The sequence below is a fragment of the Coturnix japonica genome, chromosome 8, assembly GCF_001577835.2.
Source record: "Coturnix japonica isolate 7356 chromosome 8, Coturnix japonica 2.1, whole genome shotgun sequence".
NCBI classification, from domain to species: Eukaryota; Metazoa; Chordata; class Aves; order Galliformes; family Phasianidae; genus Coturnix; species Coturnix japonica.
The window spans coordinates 20,470,113-20,492,374 of NC_029523.1; the positions used below are offsets into that span (position 1 = coordinate 20,470,113).

Genomic DNA, 22,262 nt, shown 5'->3' on the forward strand with positions numbered 1-22,262 from the left:
AGGGCTGATAAGCAGATTCAGACCTTCTGATTAGCGCCAAGGGTTATGTGAGCAGATGCCTATCTCATGCAGAGGGCATAAACACATCACAGAGAAGACTTTCTGCAGTTTATTTACAAAGGAAGAACGCTTTGTATACTTGCTGCTCATAGTTTCTTTCCTGTATCCAGGGTTCGATCTGCACTGCGCCATTGGAAGAAATTCCACTAATAGCAGCTCCAGCATTTCTCCACTTCATTATTTTCTATAATCTATATCATCTATGATGTAAAGGCACTTCCACAAAGGCTCTGGCTATGAAACAGAAAGTTGGGGTGCACTGTGATGGATGTGCAGTGGATTGCACATGCACTAGCACAGACTGCCCAGGGAGATTGTATGGCCACCATCCCCAGCCATGGAGATGTGACACTGAGGGACACAGTCAGCGGCATATAGTGGGGTGGGTGGGGTTTGAACCATATGACCTTAGAGGTCTTCTCCAACCTTGATGATTCTGTGAATCTATGATTCACTTTCACTGCTGAGGACAGGGATAGAGAGAAGCAAATATCCCATGGAAAGGCAAGACGTAGACATGAAAGAGGCAGATAGCTCAAAAAACATATCTACATGGGTACTTAGGAAAAAACATTCTCCACAGCTATAGAAAAGTCTTATTTTTTTTTTATAAGTCCTTTACTTTTTTTTTTTTTTTTTAAGATGTAGTGTTGCTTTTTCATTTGGTGCAGGAGGTGCCCACCAGCAGATGCAGTTTTGCAATGGTTCTCTCTTCAGTCATCTACAACAAGGCACGTTTATGCACAGTTACACACTGCTTCTCTGGCACAGCAATGGGCTGTGGGCCAGGAGGTGAAATACCATGAAGCTGTTGTAGCCCAGGGCCTAGCAGACAAACAGTGGGGTGAGTAGGAAGAGTTCACAGGAGTTCAGCATACAGTTGTACTGTGGTTTGGTTTGCCCTTCCCTGCAGCATCAAACACTGGGGTTGTGCCTTTGCTTTCAAAGCTTTCAAAGCCCTCAGGAAACCTCCAGAATCTCTGACAGTGGTTTGGCTGTGGGAGTGCTGAAACCACTGCTGATCCCTTTTTGATGGTGACACAACATTGTCTGGCAGCTTCCTGGCAGAAGAACTTCCTCTGTCTGTCCCTAGCGCTATACATCACATGCAAATCATTAAATCTGTGCAGCAGCTCTTATCATATATTGTCTCAGCATCCAGCACAGCAAGGTCCCAGGCATGGACAGGGCTCTCCCCTGGCTGCAGCTACCACTGCTCATCAAGATGTTCCTCCCAAACACCAAATCTAAGCAATGCAATTTGGAGAGCTCAGCTTAAAACCAAGGGCCAAATGTCACCTCTCAGCACTACCTGCAATCATAACTCCTCATTGCTCTGTCTCCAGGACACAACTGCAGAACTATTACAAAGAGAACAGGCCCACCCCCAAATGCATAAATACCTTCTGACTGCAGAGCTTACAATATGCTTTTTCCAAAGTTTAGGCTACTAAAAAAAAGCTGGTCGCTCCATGAGAAAAGTAATATCCGTTTCAGCTTTCAAACATTTTGGCTTTTCTTATTAAAAATACGTACAACAAAAGCCTTACACTGTTGTCATATACAAAGGAGATAACAAATGGCATATACAAAGCAGATAACAAATGCTAAGGAGTGGAAATCTGTCAGCTACTAATATCAAAAGGCAAACAGATAAAGAAGAGCAGAGAAGTTTTTCACTGCAGCCTGTTCTTAGCCAACATACCGAGGGCAGCCCTGGCCCCTCCTTGCCTGACATGCCCATTATATAAAACAGTAACCCAGCTACCAGAAGCAGGAATACACTGGAACTTGAAAAACAAAGAATAAAACAAAACACTACTGCATTTGCCTCTCCCTTCACTGGGCAGTATTATCTACAGAGCTTTCTCTGTGGCTCTGGGAAGGAAAACTCAGCATCCTTCGGTACTCTGAGCTCCAGGACCCCACCATAATGTTGCCAAACCTGCCTCACTTGGGTTTCCTGATGGCTTCCAGACACTTACATGTTAACAGTGAATCCTTTTTGGTCTTTTAGCTCCCACTTGCAGCAAAACAGCTGTGTAACTTTGGCTAGAAGCCAGAATTAACATAAATCATTTTTTAACCTATTGATACAAAGGCATTTTATATGGTTCCCTGGTACATCTCCATGAATAAAAGCCTGCCATTAAAATAAGCCATTCAGTGCAAACCACTGATTTTATTGGACTGTGTATCTTGAGGCGCTCCACTGTGGCCTGGGTCTACTTGGCATCTGAATAGTAGGTTTATAGAATGATTTGGAAGGACCCACAAAGTTCATGGAGTCCAAATTCTGGATCCACACAGAACCACTCAAAATCCAAACCCTACACCTTAGAGTGCTGTCCAAACACTCCTTGAACTCTGTCAGCTCAGGGCTGTAGGTATTGCTTTGCCTCCTGTCCTGGCTCATGGCATTGCAGCAACTCCTAAAACCACAATACAAACCAGATCAGTGCGCTCTGCCTGCAGCAGGGCTATGAACCCAGCCACTGCAGGGCTCAGCCATGGCTGGTGAGCACTAACCATTGATATTAAATCTCTCCTTGTCTCTTTATGGCAGCAGCCTCCCCTGAAGTCCTCAAGAGCAGCTGTGCCCGAGCTGTATTTCTCTTGGAATTTGGTGGTGGAAGGATGTTGAGACTGCGAGTTTGTCTACCTTTTCCAGCTTAGTTCTCAAATTAAAGTACAACAGCTGTCTACTAACAGTGCTTCCCTTGAAGAACCAGGACATCTCTACTTAAGAGGTTAAATTAGGACTCGGATACATATTTGCAAACGTTGACTTACATGTGTCAAGAAAACATATGTAGTATCTGAAAGATAGAGTGGTGCTGTGCCACTTACAGAGAGGCTATTAGCAAGTATTTGGCATTGTGGTGTAGGCTGCTCATCTTTAACTGCAGGGTCACACAAAGCAGGAGCAGTTATTTGCTTGCATGAGCAACTGCGTCAGCAAGTGGCTATTCAGAGTAAAGCAGCCCTGCCTGCCCACCCGTCTGCATTCCCCTCAGCAGCCATCAGCAAACAAAGTCTGATCAACTACCTCCATTTGCGCCTGCATGCTTGAGAGGCCCGCAGATATTAGCATTGATTCGGTTATCCCAAGAGCTACATACATGATAACCACGTAACCGAGTTTCAACCAGCCTTCATTTTTCCTCATTCAGAGAGGAGCAGATGAGAAATCACGCATTTACTTTTGGCTTCGGTACAAGGCAGCACACTGCAAAGCAGCAACCATCCACTCCATCAGCACAAGCAGAGCGCTCACAGCACCCGGGTCCTGGTCCGGCACTGGGGTTGCTAAGCAATATGGAAATACAAATAATAAACGAATAACAGCCACCTGCAAAAGATTACATGCTGAATCGTACCTTACCACGAAAGCTCATGTTTCAGACTTCATCTCATTTGGATTCAAATTTGCTGAAATTAGATTTTAAAAGATGGCACGATTACCGTGCAGAATGTTTTGAGATATGTAAACACTTTCTGTCCTATTACTGTGAATCACTTCAGAATTTGCTCTTCTTTTTTTTCCTCCTTCTTCAAGGCATTTAAAGCATGCGGCTCTGTGGAATACAATGGCTGCTTTGCTTATGACAGCACAGACTTGAAACCATTTAAATATATTTTTCTGTCAGCGTGTATTTGCGATTCCCGTCCTTATTTAAAAGATGACTGTTATTCCGTGTACAAATGTGTTGTTAGCATGATTGATGTCAAAACTGTGTTTGCACTCCACATCAGAGAAGATTAAAAGCTGCTCCTAAGAAAGGCTCTTCACAATGCACAGCAATGTAAACACACCATACTAGGAAATCTCCCAACAGGAACTTCCCCCCCAAAGGCCACCTCAGATTTGGTGTATCTGCTCTGAGCTCAAGCAACTCTGCCACAGCCACGTGTCCCTTAAAAGGAGAGAACCCCATTCTCTGCAGTTCGGGTCTAGACCTCACCAAGAATACTCTTTAATGGGTGCAAAGAGCAGCTCCATGCCGTATGTGTGCTGAGGGCCAGTCACCAGGCTGTGGCCAAGCATGCAACAGGAAGGATGAGGGAACGCAACAAGGCCTTTAGACCACAGTGCTAGGGGTAGACTATGAGTATGGAATCAGAATCATGCAGCTTAAGTTAGATTTTTGTTGCCATAGCTCCTGTGAACATGCACCTAAAAGCAGAAGCCCAGGCAGAAGCAGGGAAATGGACAGGCCCAAAACTGGTGGCATGATGTGGGCTGCCAGCCCTATGAAAGCCAGGTGGAAAACAGAACAGCCATCTCATTTACAAATTATTACAACATGCTGCCTGGTTAAAATAAGAAATTCATTAAATTGTTAAGGTTGGAAAAGACCTCTAAGATCACCCAGTCCAAGTCCAACCCACCCCACAATACCCACATCCCTCAGTGCCACATCTTCACAGTTATGGAACACATCTAGGGACTGTGACCCTACCACCTCCCTTTGCAGCTTGTGCCACTGTATCACTACTCTTAAAAACTCCTTCGGGGTCACTGCAGCCTCAAATGCAATCATGGGAACTGGAATTCTTCATATACTCAATTTCTGTTGTTCCCTCCTCCCCTCTCAGGTGCTGATAGCAACTTACTCTGACTGCAGGCATCCATCTCACCCCCAGAAGCATGCCAGCTCCGGTTCTCACTGTATCTCAAGAGCTGCAGTAACCCTCCACATGTGCAGCATCACAGCAAACCCTGCAGCAGCTTGTCTTTTCTCAGCTTGCTGAGGTTTAAGCTTGCATTTACTGTAGACCAAAAGCTCTTGTACACAAACAGTTGCACAAAGCTATAATTTGTAAGCTGCAGCAATTTAATTGCAAATTTCAACCTTCAACACCAGAAGATTATCTTGCATATGGATAAACACCTTTTTACTCAACCTTTTTTGCACCGCTGGGGTAGTCTTACCAAGTACCCAAAATAAACATAAAAGGTAATCTACATAATTTTGGGAAGTGATGAACTTTGCAGTTGGCGTGCATTCTCCTCCTGTGGGTTTGGCTCAAAGTCAAGAGGTTGGCTTTATGGGATCGACTGGTAAAGCTGTGTGTAAACCTTGGAGTGGCAACTTCTGCGGAAGCAAATATGTACTGTAGTCCTGAGAAATGAAACAAGCCAAGGTGATGCTGATGCAGCAGAATAAGTGATTCCAATCCAAAGTACAAGGGAGGTGCCACACTGCACAGCCAGATGCAAAGCTCTGTATTTATTTTTTCCATGAATGCAGTCCCTGTAGTTGGGCTCCTTGGGAGATCTCTGCATTATTACTTAAGCTTGCAATCACCCCTCACGTTGAGATTAATCTCCACAATAAACACCAATATGACAATCAGAACTGGGAGCATAAGAGAGAAACATGTACTTATGTTCAGTTTTCTTTTTCATATATCACACTTGCAGCTCAAGAGTTGGCAAATTTAAAGTGAATGCTCCCTAAAGATAAGATAAGAATAAGTGAAACAGAAAACACAGACAGTAGGGGTATTAGGTACTATCAGCTCACCTGACCTATTAATCTGAAGCATGCACATACATATATAAAGTAATAACAACAATGAAGCTTAACCCGGTATTGTAACAGTATCTACAAAACTCAAACACATGGCACCCCATGAAAGCATACCCAGAGTATCAGTGGCTAAAGTATCCAGGCTTCAGTTTGAAAAGCTGCCCAAGAAAGGATATGAAATGCAATTCCCATTAAACTAATCTTCCAGATGGCTTTCCAGATCTCAGCCTCAAGTTTGCATTGACACATCCAAAGGCTTTTAGAAAATGTGGAATAATCTCCTGTTAAAAAGCAGCATTGCTTGAGTTGTAGAGCAAGGGACTCAGGATTATGTCTTCAGTGCTATTTTTTGACATAAGTTGTGACACTGAGCTAGTAACCAGGTCCCTATTTCAGAGCACCCTCGCTATTTTATTGCTCAGAACAATACCTGATACACTGGGCAAGACAGAGACTCCCACAGATCTTTACAAATGGCTTTAGGATAGATACTTACATAAAAGCAGAGGCAGTTCTGATATAAGCACTATTTAAGAATACACCCTTGGCAGGAGGAAAAGAGAGCGTGCTAGAAACATCTACAAATGACACCGTGCTGTAGGCTAACATCAATGTGATGCAGGAACAGAGGAATATCAGATGGTAAGAAAGCACGACTTTCAAGAATGGAGTAACGGAGTGGAGATTAAGTTTGACACTCTAAACACAAGTTTGTTGAGACTGATAGAAGGTCTGTTGTACAGCAGGAGCCCAGAAGAAAGATAAGTCTCAGCAAAGTCATTGATTACCACTAAATTATGAGTCCTCAGCACGACAAAGCCATGAAAAGAAAAGATATTTCTAGAGAAAGGTATTTCTCAAGAGATAGTGTGACTGCATAAGGTACTGTTACCACTCCAGATAAAACTCAGCACAAAGCACCACTGATCAAGTGAGATCTGACAAGTACGGAAGAAGATGAGATAAGCAGGTGAATCAGTGAGCATATCTTCCAAGTGAAATGTGAAAAGCAGTTCAGCCTAGGAAAGGTGAAGTATATATAACTTGCCATCTCACTGGAGACAAAAAGAATTAGAAGAAAATACACGAAATCTCACTTTAAGACTATACATCCGCATTTTCTCATGAACAAATTGAAACCAGAAGGGAGGGGTAAAAAAATTAAGTCCTGATGAATTATGTTCTAGGTTCACCTACTATTAAATGTAGAAAGAGCAACACAGGGACTGATGCAACTATGCAACACTGGGGTTTCAACTGTATGGGACAGGTCACTCCAACCTTATGTGATGGAAATCCAGCAATAGGTCTGTACATGTTCAGTGCTAAAGAACTACTAGCTCCAAATTCAGTAAAGACTTGGCATCTGACAGATCTCAAGGCTTCGGGATAACCCAGTGTGCAGCCAAACCATTTCACTGTAAAGAACTATGGTAAAACCGACATCCCTGGATAGGAGCACTTGCTGTTCTTCCCATTGCCAAAATGAACAAGTTGATCTTATATTTTATAAAGGCTTCCTTTCCATAGTAGACTGTGATTTTTACATTAATTCACCATAGATGTCATCATCTTATTCCTCCAGTAGGTGAGCCCCTACAAATTAAGTTGAATAATCTGATACAGTAATACACTTGTCTTAGATCTGACCTGAAGCAATGCAATCCAGGCTGAAGCTGGAATCATTACTTCACTCTTTATTCTTTCTTGCAAGGGAAAAATAAATACATATTATGATGTATAGATTTCTGATTTGATAAAGCACTTGTACTCTAAATAAATACATCCTTCTCTGGATTTCAGCTTGGTAACACATCCAGTATCCATAACACTCAAGTCAGCGCTCACATTTTCTATCATCATCTTTTCTACAGGCAAAATACCTCCAGATGAATTTAAGGACATAAGAAAGAGACTGGCACATGCTTGCAGCTTTGGAAGACAGCTAGGGATTAACAACAACAGGACTTGCTGTCCTGAGCTCAAACTACACTAACCAGTGCCAAGGGATTTGTGGTTCTGCAAGGATGTAGGTCATGCCAGAGGGGACAGACAGAGTCCTGCAGGAGCCTGGAGGCAATTAAAAGCAGTGATGCAGCTGAGCATCACTTCCCCTGAGATAGGAAATTGCAGGCAAGAACCATCTATTCATCTTCCATGTGTCTGACAAGAAAAGATGACTTGGTTATAAAGCCTTTCAAATGTAATGAATTACCAGAGAAACTCTCAAAGGATGTCACTGGTTACTGAAATACTGCTCGAGTATTTAACAAAGACCCTGAAATAACAAATATCCATTCCTTTAATTGTACTTTTCAGACCATAACCTTCCAGTAATTCCAACTTGAGCCTCTGAAAGTACAACCAGATAACTCTCATATGCAGAGTGCAGGCAATGCTGGGCAATGCAACAACCTTCTGCCTAAAAAGCCCCACTTGTTTGAAGTTTGTGACTCAAACCAGATGAGTCTGTTAGCCAGTTACAGGAGGTCCCTGGCTTTTGGGGAACTGCCTGAGCAGCCAAGACGCACATAATGTATGGGAAGATTCTGGAAGAAGGGGGGGGGGCTGGGGGGAGAAGGGAAAAATCAGCCACAGATGACTGATCTTTGATTTCATAAGGAGATGGGATCAAGTTAGCATTTCCTTTCCCTTGTTGCTCAAGAGTGGGAAAATCACCAGGTAGATGCACAGAGGAATGAGCTGAAGGAATCTCTCACAAATCACTGGCTAGAAGTAATCCCACTTATAGGTGGGTTTCTCTAATTCCATAGCCCGTATATCACTAAGAACTCCCCCAAGTGCAGATGCTGTGTTAATTCTGTGCAGGTTATAATAACTTGACCATTATCAGCATTAATATTAAATCTATATAGTGACTGGAATGCCACAAGCAGAGAGTACTTGGGTAGATAATATACCACAGAAGTACTAAGGATCCAAATGCAAGCTAATACAAAAAGGTATGCAAATCATCCCAGTGCTATTGTGACTTATGGGGCAACAAGCCCACGGTGGCCCCTGCAGAACCACATTGCCCTTTGTGCAGTGGCACAAGCTGAGTTGTCATAGGAAGGGGAATAAAGAAAAAAACAAACCTAACGACACAATGTCATAACATTTATAAATTACCAGGTTAATTAACAGAGAACATTTAGAGATGATGAAGGAAACTTTGAAGAACCTCATCTGACAACATTCACAAAGGAAGGAAAAGGCCTCTTAAAAAAGGATTAATTACAGGGTGGTTTGTTTGGTTTTTTTCTTTACCTTGATATACTTTGTTTACATATTTAATTCTGTTTTGACCTTCAGAATTCTCACAAAGAAAAATTGTTATTAAACCATCTCAGTGGAGGAATTTAGCAGTTCCTCATCTTGTCTCTGAGGTTAAATGAGAATATTAATTATTTAACAGACGTAATCAAACAAAATACATGTAAATCTTATCTAAAGCACAGTGTGGATTGAGGTACAGAAAGCTCTTCTCCTGGCAGGTCCAATTTCTTTATGTGGTTTTGGTCAAAGGCTCCAGACTGAGATGATTCCAGTGATTTGTTCTGTGGCTCTTTAAGGAAACTCTCCTTTCTGTCTCAGTATATGTAACAACATAACAATAAGGACTCCTCGCCTTTCCTTGGCAGTTCCTATATATCACTAAACAAGAAATCTCCAGACACCTCTCTCAAAGACAACGTAAAATTAATTGATGCTAAGATGACTACAGCTCACTTTCCTTCTAGTTTTACCATTTCATCTCCACTGTATTAGACCCTGCTCACCTGTTGCTCTTTTTAGCCCAGGCCCACATTGCCAACCCCCACCCAACTCAGCAGAGCACTCTGCTCTAACGACAAGAAACACCTGGGCAAACAGAACAACGTGCTCTTAATTGTTGGCACACACACAGGACTGAGTCAAAGAGAAAATCATATAGATATAAATACAACATTGTCATGACCAAACCATACTTAGCTACATAGTTATAAAATAATAAATAGAAGGGAATTACACTATAGCATCAGTTGATCAGAAACCAATTAAATATCTTCTCCCCCCCCATCCTCTACCACACGCAGGCAAATTACACTTGCCCCACAAAACTAAATTACAACTGGTGCATATGACCATCTAATACAAACTAACATATCCTAAAGCATGAGATTATACACTTTAATTAAACCAAATGCAGTATTCAAGAGAATATCAACAACTCTTCTGTAGGTAGCACTTCCATAAGACTAAATTGAATTTGGGTAGGCATAGAGGAAATGTGTCACAAAAATGAGCTGCCACTCAGGAAGTGCGGGGCATTGGGGAATGAAGAAACTCAGTCTATTGAGAAGCGCATGAGGTGGAGTAACACTGAGCCAAACGTATATTAAGACAAACTTAGAACAAGGAGGAGAAAGGAGAAGTGTGAAGCTTTCTATTGGGGACCACTCTGCTCCATTCAGTGATCCACCATTAAGCAGCCACACCACAGCCTGCATTGTTTCTACCCGGTGCATGGCACAGAACTCAACAGTTAGGAGGGTCATTCTCAGCAGCTGTGCTCAGATCATGGGACCCTCAAATAGCTCTTTCTTTCTGAGATCAACAGGTGGCTGATTTTGTATAGTAAATGGAAAGAGGGGAGTCCCTTAAGGCAATTTAATGTCATAAATCAGCATAATCTGCCAAAGTGCAAAATGCTTTCCATTGCTCATAGTATGGAAATGCTAATCCAAGCTGGAATACTGCAGTTAGGTGGGAAATTTGCAGGCTATCACATCTATGATAAAGAAGCAGGAAAACCACTGTTTTAAGGAACACTTTCAGATACTGCTGATATTTCCTGTAAATACTAACTTCCATTTTCACCACTTTGAGGCCTCCATATAAGAGTGAAGTTTTATTTGCTACATACAAGATCTGTGTTAACACAGCAAGAAAAAGAAAATGCTGCTACATTTAGGCCCTGAACTGTAAAGTGTGCCTTACAGCAACAGGTAGAGCACCAGACCTCCCAAAGAAAGGCTCTAGCTCTGTGCAACATATCTCCAAAAACAGCAAGCAGGTTTTCCACTGCAGAACACTACAAACCTCACATTGTACGGTGCTCCTGTCCCCTTTCCTTTAGGCAAGGGCTTCAGACCATCTCCCACTTACACAAATAACAGAAGAGAAAAAGGAACACCCAGTAAACACCCAGGACTGGTCAACATCAGAAAACTATCAGTTTATGCAATTCTACGGTGTAACTCTGTAACACCATAGAAAGTGGCAATGACAACAGCGTAGCAAAGTCCCAGGCTGCAACAAGCAAGGCTTTGCCCAAACACAATAGCTGTGGAAACAGAAACAAAGGAAAGAAGCTGCTTACCTTCAGATTGCCTCAGCTGCACGGGAATGGCCAGTGAGATCCCCTCACGTCCATTGCCAGACCTTAAATAATGTCTGGGTTGGGTCCTGGCTTCACCCCTTCAGTCACTCAAGCACACTGCATGCACCTGGGTTGGCCTTGACTTCCCACCAGGTGCTCAATCACTGCTTCAAGCTGTGAATCAGCATTTCCACTGCACATGGCACAGTTATACAGAGTAATGGTATGCTACATCTGTGCACATACAGGCACATAACTGCATAAGGTGGAGGTCCTGGCTGCAGAAGAAAACACTGATTACTCTACTAGTTAAAGGTTAAATTCCTAGCTTGCAAGAGTGATTGGACTTTTATAATTAATAAGAATTCTCACTGACTGTAACCTTAAATGCCAGTCAAGCTGCTTAAGATTTTGCTCTTTGGCTGCTGACTTCACCTCACCCACATGTATTAATTCTCTGTGGGGAGATGCAAAGCACAGCTTGCTGCAAGGTGCCCTGTTCCACCAGCCATGGGTCCCCTTCAACATTTGGGTGCTGCTAGAAGGAATGCAGTACAGTAAGTTGGAGGCTGACACTTTGACCATCCACCTCCAGGACTATTCATCTTGAGAATGATTCTTTGCAGGGAAGTCCCATAAACCCTGCAGAGGACCCTGTATGGATAGGGAAGAATCTGGCACATCTGGCTCACAGATTCAAAATGTCCAGCAACTATTTTCAATTACCAGAGGACTGATATCTCAAATTAAACATCAAGAAAAGCGTGTCTCATTAAACTTCTATTCAGTTAACACAAGAAAAATTGAAAACACATGAAAATACAAATTCTCCTTTAACTATGCTGCAATTGAGTACGATTATTTCTGTAAACATTTGGGAATTATTTAAAGATATATTCAACTATAAAGGAAAAACTACAAAACTCTCCCATGTTACGGTTTTCATTGCTCTGAGACTCATGTGGCAGAGGCTGGTAGCAGTGTGATACGGCCCTATCAAGGCATGTTCCCTGTGCTGCTATCCCAGTGCAGGCTAATTCTGACTGTACCAAAGGGCGTTCACAGCCAATTCTCCTGATGATCGGTCTATCTCAGGAAACTGGAACTTTAGGGATGTCTTCTCCATCCCATAAGCAAGACAGCTCATGATGACTATAAAGGATATGCAAGTCCCAGCAAGCATAGTTTCTTGTATTACATTTCAGAGAACTTATTGCAATTGCTGTGCAACAATGAAAGCATCCTATTAGGTGCTGAGTACGTTTTCTGCGGCATGGAAATTTCAAATCACTGAAGACAAAAAGTTCATACTAAAGCAGGCAAGCCTGATTCATCAAAAATAGGTGTAAATACTAACAAGGAGCTTAGTTCCATTTAGGTTTTATTATCAACTCAGCTTCTTCCTCTCCTCCCAGAGTTGCTTTTAGCTCTGTGCTGGCCCTGCCATTATGGAACTTCTGATGTCACAGGTGAGGTATTTTCAACTTATGTATCAACAACTGATGTCACCATTGTGGGACTGTTATTTCCCTACAGGACTGAACAAGTGGTATGTGATGCACAGAGAGAAAGTTATTGTTCTAGCGCAACAGTGGAAATAATTGCAAAAGTAAAGCAAATGAACAGTCAAGTAAATTAATTCCTTTTTGAATTACTGTTCCTGTTTTCCAAGTCCAAATGATTCTCATTTCCTATTTAGAAAGCCTGAGGGGATGAAAAAGTGTCCAAGATGGTGAAATTAAAAATTAGCTACTGAGCATGAAACATGCAATAATTGTACTTCATAGCATTTTTATTGCCCCAGTGTTCTATGAATCACTTCACCATCCCACACTGTTACCATGAAAAAAAAAAAATGACACCAATAAAGTCAAAGCAATTGATGTTATGACTTCATCAATCCAAGACGAAAGGCATGCACTTAACAATAGATACTTTCAAGAAAACTACCACCTCATTCTGAGGAAGCAGAAATTTCATCTTTATGTCTTCCTGAAAGTTAACTGCAATGATGGAACGCTGGAAAAATCCCCAGCATCACCCCTGCGTCTGTATGACAAAACCTTGCTTTCCCTCCCAGAAACCAGACAAATTTGGGGCTCTCAAGCGACACGAATGCAGTCAGCACCAAGGCAGGCTACAGCTAATACAGCCGTCCCAATTTCAAACACTCTCACTCCTTTGAGGTTTTGCATCAAGATGGCATTATTTTAACAATGAATTGCACTCAGCTTCAGCTTTTTAAAGTCTACAAATTCAGGAAGCGTGAAGCTGAATTATCTCTGCAATTTCACTAAAACCAAATAAAGTTCAATTTATTGCTACTTAAAACTTCCAAGAGAACAATAATCTACACTTAAAGACAACAAAGCCGCAGCACAGCGATCTATCAGATACGACATCAAAGGTACGGCATGCAGAAGTCACCTCCCGCAGGGAGATCGTGCCTGATCTGACAGCCATGCTCAACAGCTACCCACGTGCAATCTAAAATTCCTTCTGCTGATAGCTGAAATTTGACAGGACTAAATAAATAAGAACATCAGTCTGGATGTATTTAAAAAACAACAACCACAAACAATTTGTACATACGCTTCTACCTCTATGAAGCATCATTACATCCAGACCCTCTGCACAGCCAAACAGGATGATGACTTCTCTAACAGAGACTAGCTTTCTTCTTTATTGAGTGGCCAGGCATTTTGACTGAGGTATTAAAATCTCTGTTAGGATTCTTTCCTTTAATATAACAGCTCATTTCCCTTATAAACTCATTAAAGGAAAAATCAAGCATTTTTTGTTAACTCTAGCTTCCTTGCAGGAGTGCCAGAGGCTTTTTTAATATGGATCAGTTCATGAATATACATATTACAAACTGCAGCAGCACTGCGTGGCAACAAAGGACTCAACAGAGTCATACTCATACTCATAGAACTGTAATACCTTCTTTATATTTTGATGAAAAAAGAAGTAAGCAACATGCACTGACCAGGACAGAAGTCACTTCCTTAAATCTGCGTTCTCCTGATGCTTGCAAATCCAGGTTTACAGGAGGAAGTAACAGCATAGCACAAACCTAAGAATGATGAACCAGGGGTATTACAGGGCAGGAGAAATCCTGTTTCATGTTATGCCAAATTTCAGTCCTGTTTCATATGAAATACAATGTTAGTAGGCACTGCTGTGGCATAATGTTTCCTAGTAGATTCCTGGCAGATGCCCAGTGAGCAAAGCAAAATTGTGTACAGGCAGGCACAATTCCCAAAGAATTAATGTACCACCAAGAACAACATTGGTCAGAAAGGTAGAATAAAATAGTGACATTAAATTCACAGCTAATTTATGAATACTTCAACTCAGGAAAGCACACCTTCTTAAAATGTCTATTTTTTCTTGGGTAATGGTGGAACAAGTGACAACCAAACCTTATTTCCTTACTTGAAACAGACACACCAGTAAAGGCTTCTATGGTCTTTGTATGGGTTCATAGGGAGGGAAAAGACAAGTAATGGGCAAACTGAAGTACAAAGATGTTATTCATACCCACCTGCTAACCATTACAGAGCCTGCCACAAACTGCTTTATAACTACAGTGAGTGCAAAACTAGCAAAAGCTTCTTTCCAGAAATACAATTATTTAAGACGCAACTAATCAGCAAATAATCTTTAACACATTCTGTTCCTTTACCTGAACTTCAAGCAGCGCTCACACTAAATGCTGGTTGCCCAGCCCAAAGGAATTAGTCTCTACAACACTTCTCTCTGTGGGGAAGTGAACCTATTTGTGCTACCCTAACACACTCCAGTTCAACACTGCTAAAAATCGCCTGATGGACTTGGGGTGAGAGAAACTCCAGAAGAAATAAATGAAGTCTTCCAAGTTACCTTTCCCAATAGAGTACGTGTGAATTCTTTCCAATATATGGCATTAACATCTGATGGGACAAGTCTGTCAAGAAGAAAGCTGAGAAAGGTGATGTTGGTTTTTAAGGTAAAATCTCTGGATATTAGGGGCAGCCAAACTCCTTACTCTAATTAAATTCTAATCTGCTTTTCCCAGGTTTCAGAACATGCTGTCTCAAATAGACTTATCTTCTAAGAAACGTAGAGTGATCTTCTCATTAGACATGTTACAATGAAAACACATTAGTACTAAAGCTATAAAAGACTGAGGCAATTGTGGACATTTTCCCCCCAGACTAGTGGATTTTCTTAATATCACTTAAAATGAAACAAACAAAAAACTGTACAATCACAAGTCTGCTTGAAAAGTGGAAGCTTGACGTTTAAGTGTTTCTTCTATTCTGTTCCTTAATTAATAAAAGGATACATGCACTGACATTATAAACACTAATTTGCTATTTAGCATCCCAAATTAGGAAGCATAAACATTTATGCACTTCATTAAACACTACCTAAGAACACTTTGAGATTAACAGGAGACAAGCAAAGCTGGTAAGAGCAATTTCAGACTAAGCATTAACCACCATAAAAAGACACTCTTTCTCTTGCCCTCGCTACAAATTCTCTCCAGCTCCATCCTAGAGGTACCAGCCCCTATGAAATCAGATTTGGAAATCGGTGTGATCTGACAGACCTGTGCTGACTAAAGGGAAGAAGTTGGAATGCAGAGTTATGGACAGAGAAAGTACTCTTATAGCAGCATAACATACTTAGATTGGCTTAAATCAATCACAAAATTGCACCTTGGAAAGCAAAAAACCAAATACTTATGCCCTAAATTAAGACAACACTTAAGCACATGTGGCATACAGAAACAGACATGGTGGCATTTCCACCATCACGCCTCCAAGCACACTGCCCTCCCCATCCCTTCCCTCTATCCCAGCCCTGGAAGGAATGTTCACTTTGCCCCTCACATATTATCTGTGCATACAGAACACTGCAACAAGCTCCACATCAAGGCATGCTGGTGGATAAGAAGAGATGACATGTCTCAGATTTACAAGGCAGATTATCCATGGTGGATAAGAACCAAATGGTGCCACTCAGAACGGACAAGCTAAAAGGCAGTTAATCATGGCTAACTAACATCACAAATATAGCAAATCCTCAAGACTGATTGGTGCAGGTTATCTCTACAAATCTTATTCTCAAAAGTATTTCATCCTTCATGAAACAAGAATTAAGTCTATTTTCTTCCAGTTACAGACAGCAAGGTATAATTCAGACACACAACGCATTATGTCTTATATCTGTGGGTTGCAAGATTAACTTTAGGGTTAAAAATCCAAATTTGTGCTAAAACAGCTGTGGTTAAATTACAGACTCACAGGGAAACAGCATTAGCTTTTCTATCATACAGAATCTTGCCATAGCGTAGCCATTTTAAAAACCTTTTGAAAATACAAGTGTTGTGTTGAGAACAATAACATGGATATACTTGAGAGCTTGGTACCAAAAAGCAGAAATATGAAAGGATCCTTAGTTCCTAAAAAAGAATGGCTTATATATATATATATATATATATATATATATATATATATATATATATATATATATATATGTAAGCATATATTATCATAGAATCACCAAGGTTGGAAAAGACCTAAAAAGATCATCCAGTCCAACTGTTCACCTATTACCATTATCTCCCACTAAACCATGTCCCTCAGCACAATGTCCAATCATTCCTATGGTTCTATGATTCTAAGTATATATTTATGTATCTTAAAAAAATAAATAGTCATGATTCTATAACCCTGGATTTTTTTTTAATTACATTGGCAATAGCGCTCCAACTATGTGATATGAAGTGAAAACGAAGCATTCTTTCTGTGTTTTTGACCAAATACTTATAAAAAACAGTGATTAAAATTCCAGTTCAGAAAAAAACACTTTGTAAAGTACACTACAAACTTTTTCTACAGCAAAGTGGATTTTATGGAGTTCTTCCTTTGAAATGATTTTTCCTGCAGCCAAGTCACACTAGTTCCAGTGAAACAAAATGTGTGCAAAATGGGTTTGTGTTTGTAGGATTACAGCCTATATACAGAAGCGTACATATCCCACTGCAACTCATTTGAGAACCCCTGAAAATTCACTGCTTCATTGTGAGTGGCCTTGTAATCTATCTGTCATGACTTAAAATCAGGCTGCACTACAGTAAGGCTTTCTGACAGAACCACTCGGAAAATGAATCTGTTGTAGAATGAAAGTAAGGACTCAAGGCAGCTTCTCCCATCAGCAGAAATGCCACACAAAGAATAATAATAAAAAAACAACACTTATGTAAAACACTAAGATTTTATTAAAAATCCAAAATTTATTGCAAATTGAACTTTGCACTTTCCCTCCTTTCTTCGTTTTTACACGACTTATTGATATCCATGATTTTCTCACAGATGTACTTGTTGACTTTGGAGAGTCTCTGTGCAATTTCAGTTTCATCCACAGTTTCTTGTGCTATTCTATCATACAAACATTCTGGGGAGAAAAGAGAAAAAAAAAAAAAAAAAAAGGAAAGAGTCATTAGTCTATTTTTAGAGAGTCTATTTTTAGCCCTGTTTTGGGCTAACTGCTCAAGAGACATCACTGTTGAGTATTTGTTGCAAAACAACAGATTATTGATTCATGGGCAATTTTGTTAAATATTTTTTTTCACCGGGATTGAATCTTTGGCATGATAACCTTCTAGTTACACCATGACGGCATTAAGAGGCTTTCTATACAGAAAGAAGGCTAACTCCAACCTTCCACCATGTCAATCTCGCCTGCCTGACTATGGTACTTTTTCATACCTCCACAGTAGATTTTGAATCTTCTCCCACATGAATGGCTTCACATCTTTTATTTACAGTTCCCTGTCACTTCTAACATCGCATCTTCAAGACATTCAGTAAATTATAATGGTTAGAAAGAGAAGCAGTAACCAGTAGGATAAAGCATCCATTGATTTTTTAATTATTGTTATTATGTTTAAAATGTTTACATCATACATTAGCATCTGCACCTTTACAGTATATGCCCTGTCCCGGGCCATACTTTGCTTTTATGGGTAGATTAGTCAGGGAAAGAGCTACCATCTCACAGGTTTGCACAATGCGCTTCGTGTTCTCAACTGTTACACAGAAAGCAAGCAACAGTAATAACTGCAAAGCGATGAAGACAATGAGAGTAGAGACGACCCCTGCTTATGGTGTTGGCAGTTCAGTACCAAGACGTAGCACAGGTTTCTGAAACTGACACAACACACCCAACTCCTCAGACACAGACAAACTTCGCTTTTTACTTTCATTACCCAAACAATGTGTTTTGTTGTGCAGGCTACTAGGAATAAACAGCTTCCCAGATTGATTAAACAAACTCCGCACTGCTTTGCCTATTCCAGTAGCCATTTATTACTTCATATACAGAAAGCCATAGAGATTATCACTTAATTAACATGGTTTATAGCATTTATAATGCATCACATTAAAAAGTTATGAAAATTAAGTACTAGGCATGCTTTGTAGTTCACTTTGAAACCTCTCAGAAGTTTTATAAAAGGCTATTTCATGTTAACAAGGTTTATAGCAGTGCTCATGCATCATACTTTTTATAATTTCTTTGTAACATACCACATAGCAGAGAATTTTTAAAGAAGCCTGAGATACCAGACTCTTTAAAATCTAATGCTGTTACTCAGAAATCTATTTTAAATATACTACTCTGCATCCACAGAATGATGAGAGCATCTAAAACAATATGAATTTTATGTTGTAAGATATACACTGAATATAAAATGAAATTAACCAGCATGAAACCCAATAGTTGAAATGCCAACAATAAGGAAACTATGATTTGGAGCATGATGCCTCAGAAGAGGCATGTCACTGAGAACCCCATGAAACCCAGAATGTTTACAGGACAAATTTGTATTGTTGCTGTCTCATGGATGTGGCCAAAAGGTTGCAGCAGATACACCTAGTAAGGTGAACTTCCAGTACAATACAAGCTACAGCAACAACATCAAGGAAAGAATTACTTGATAGAACTTATATGTCAACGATGGTTCTTAAAATCAGTATGACCCGGGCAATCCATGTTCATGGATTATGACAGTTCTTCCTCTTCTTTCTCTTCCATTTCTGAGAGGCTGCAGAAACAGTAGTTTGGTAGTGACAGGAGGATGGTGGCTCAGGGGCTCCAAAAATTGATTCAAGGGTTCTGCTGCTACTTTGCTTTTTGACTTCAGAGAATCATACACACACTCTTCCTTATTTCTGACTTAAGCAAAGATTCAAGTAGACCTGAACTTGAAGGTCTACTCAAACTGAAGTCTAACCAGGAACTCTACATCCCTCTGTGATGCCTGAACCAAGCCACTGGCCAGCTACCTTCCTCACATTCCAGCATTTGTCCAACTGTTACTCTTCTTTCCTTTTCTTCTCTATTTCTCCATTACATAACAATTTTTCATTTGATTATTTCCAGCTTTCCAGGAATCACTGTTAATTTAATGGGGCAAGATCTAGAATATTAGCACAAATGAAAAAGACACAGAAATGTGGAAAACCATGTTTATGCACTGCCTGCTGCCACCTGAAAGTATTGGTCATGCAGTTCAGGTGGCTCAAGAGGAAATCATGCAGTCTCTAGTCCAACAACAAAAAAAAAAGAGATTAAGACAAGGTGAAAGAAACACTGAAACATGGAAAATCAGTGAGTAAACAGTAGAATCCAAGTGATAGTAGAGGCAGGAAGCCAAAGTTTGACAAAAAAAACCACAGAAAACTGAGGAGATGGGGAAGAGCTGAATTGCTGGGGAGCATGAAGTTAAGGAAGAGCACAAAAGGAAGAGCTCAATCTGCCTCTCACCATGTATCTGTTGAAGTGCACTTCCAAAATCACTAATCAAAACAAGTTAGAAGAAAATTATCATTTAAACAGTGTAAGCAACACAGACTGGCCCTGACTGAAATAGAAGAGTGAATTCTCACACAAGTAACCTTGCCAGCAGCAATGAGAAGCAACAGCCTCCAGCTGAGAAACTAGAAAGCTCACTGCAATGAACAATAATCTCTTTTTTACTGCAGGTTTGTCAGTGCACATCTGTAAACTGGGCAACTAAACATTCTTTTCACTAGGAGCAGACAAGGGTAGCCACAGTATGGACTCCTTACACAATATGTCACTACTGCATGTTAGGACCATACCAAAAGTATCCTTTCATTTCCATATTTATTCTCCAGATAAGTTAATGAAACCAAAACCAAAAACATGTCTTTTACTCATTTCTTATGGAATAAGAAAGACAACAGCAGGAATACCAGCTTCCAACTTTTCCCCACAACACAAAGACACAGACACGCACACACTCAAAGAGGAATAGTATTTCTTAGTTTCAACACATGGTACTAGCAAGGCACGTTACAACCATTCATAAGACAGTTCACAGTGAAGAGCACACAGTGGCTAAGAACAGGAAATACAGAATAACAAAGCTCAATCAAATTGCAGAAGAAACTTTAATAGGGAGATTTCTTTCAGCCCTACTGCAATTTTTAGTCTGGACACAAAACCTAAAAATCCAATTTAGGTAGGTATTCCACGAGGAACTGCCTCAGTTCTAACTTAAAAAGAAGTCTGAAATACCAAGAGAGACAGAAATGAATGTGAAACACAAGTGTGATGATACAAAGGGACCGAAATTCACTATTCATTTTAAAGGGGAGACCTGCTCTCTCTCCATGTACTAAATGCATGGACTCAGGCTTGCAGTTACTGAAAGTGTCACTGCAATTTTTTCCTGCCAATGATTTACACTTCCTATTCAAATTCCAATTCAAGTGCAACGTTTAATTTTTACTATTTACATTTTCTTTACTTAAAAGGGTAAAACTATTTTTTCTCAGCTTTGAAGGCATGAATATTTTTACAGTCACAGCTATAACTGTTTCTGTGCCTCATGTCAGAGTTGGTTACGATCTGGATGGAAGAATGTGGCAAAGCTACTCTCAGGCTTCTTAAAAGCAATAAATGCATTTGGAAAGATTGTTATGTTACAAACAAATTCCAGAATCATGTGGTGTTCTCCAGGCTCAGAGTCCTGTCCTGCAAGTGGTTCAGAATGATGATCCTCTAGAACCTTACTGAAGCCAACATTCAACTCTTTGACTGTGAAGGACTGCGCTGTGCACAGCTATTGCAATGTGTCTGATTTTTCCTGGATATGTATGCACTGACAATGCAATAGCAATTTTTAATTACAGTTTTTAATCAGTAAATTTTACATGAGCTGAGAAGAAGCATCTTTCAACTCAGTGATTAATGGTTAAACTTCAAAGCAGGAAGCAAAAGTTTTCAAATAACCTACCTCTGACAATGCTTAATTTGTGAGGTGAGAGAGGTGGCTTGGGAACGGCATCTTTCTTTTTTTTGGTTGCAACTCCTGTGACACTTCTGTTCTTGAGAACATCTGTTCCCCAAATCATTACCGCTAGATTTTTTGTATACTTTGAATCTCCTTGTGTTACTTGCAGCTGGTGCCATTTCTCCTCATCTACCCAAATTCCACTGCCAAGATGGACCTAGAAGGTAGTAATAATAACAGCTTATCTATGGTATGTAGCACACAACAGTCTCCAAGTGCTGTTTGAACATTTATATTAGGTACTATAATAACAGTAATTAGGGTTGAACAAATTCATTTTGCCTAACGCTGAAACTTCTCCCTCTTTGCGGGCCAGGGTGTCCCTCTTCTTTTCTTTTCCTCAATTCTTCTTACTCTACTTTTTAATTTGATTCCTGCCCACCCATAGCCTACCTCCCAAGACTATGGTTAGGAATAGAGACAGAAGAAGGAAACAGGAAATATATCCAGTGTTATTATAAAGGTATGCACAGCATATAAACCGAGCACCAGCTTAATTTAGGAGCAAAATAAAACGTTTAATTTAACATGAAAACTTCCCTTTTCATTTGGCTCAAAAGACCCGGAGCAGCAAAGAAGGGAATACTTCCTAAGCCATATCCTGCTCCCGCTGGCAGGACTGAGCCTGATTTGTTTAAAGTAACATGATGAGCAATAGCAATTTTGAGAGTTCCAATTTCAGCATAAACCAAGAGACTTCGTAAGCATTGTATTATAATTCTATAATAAAGTCTACCTAGCCTGAGCCATGTATCCACATGAATACTGTTTTGTGGTAAGGCAATGACCCACTGCTGAAACATCATAAACTTTCCATTACCCAGACACAGGGAGCAGAGATATTGCATTAGAGTAGTAAAAAGGGATAATAATACAGGTACTGAGAAATGCAGCATAAAGCCACTATAGTCTCCAGCAGGAATCT

The 22,262-nt window shown here is 40.3% G+C and overlaps 1 protein-coding gene across 8 annotated transcripts in view; it reads right to left on the reverse strand.

Annotated features, from left to right (window-relative positions):
• The window catches only part of LOC107317605 (BEN domain-containing protein 5-like), an 801,512-nt gene that overhangs the window by 283,418 nt on the left and 495,832 nt on the right, over nucleotides 1-22,262 (reverse strand). For 5 of the 8 annotated variants that reach the window (XM_015870491.2, XM_015870493.2, XM_015870490.2 and 2 more), the window contains 2 exons: nucleotides 21,281-21,494; nucleotides 17,211-17,409 (listed from right to left, as the gene is read on the reverse strand). The exons of 2 other annotated variants lie outside the window; for them this stretch is intronic. In XM_015870491.2, coding sequence (XP_015725977.1) covers nucleotides 17,249-17,409; nucleotides 21,281-21,494 — 375 coding nt within the window. In that variant the 3' untranslated portion in view covers nucleotides 17,211-17,248. Of the gene's footprint in view, nucleotides 1-17,210; nucleotides 17,410-21,280; nucleotides 21,495-22,262 lie in introns of those variants that run through there. One more of the 8 variants, XM_032446071.1, reaches the window with a different exon arrangement.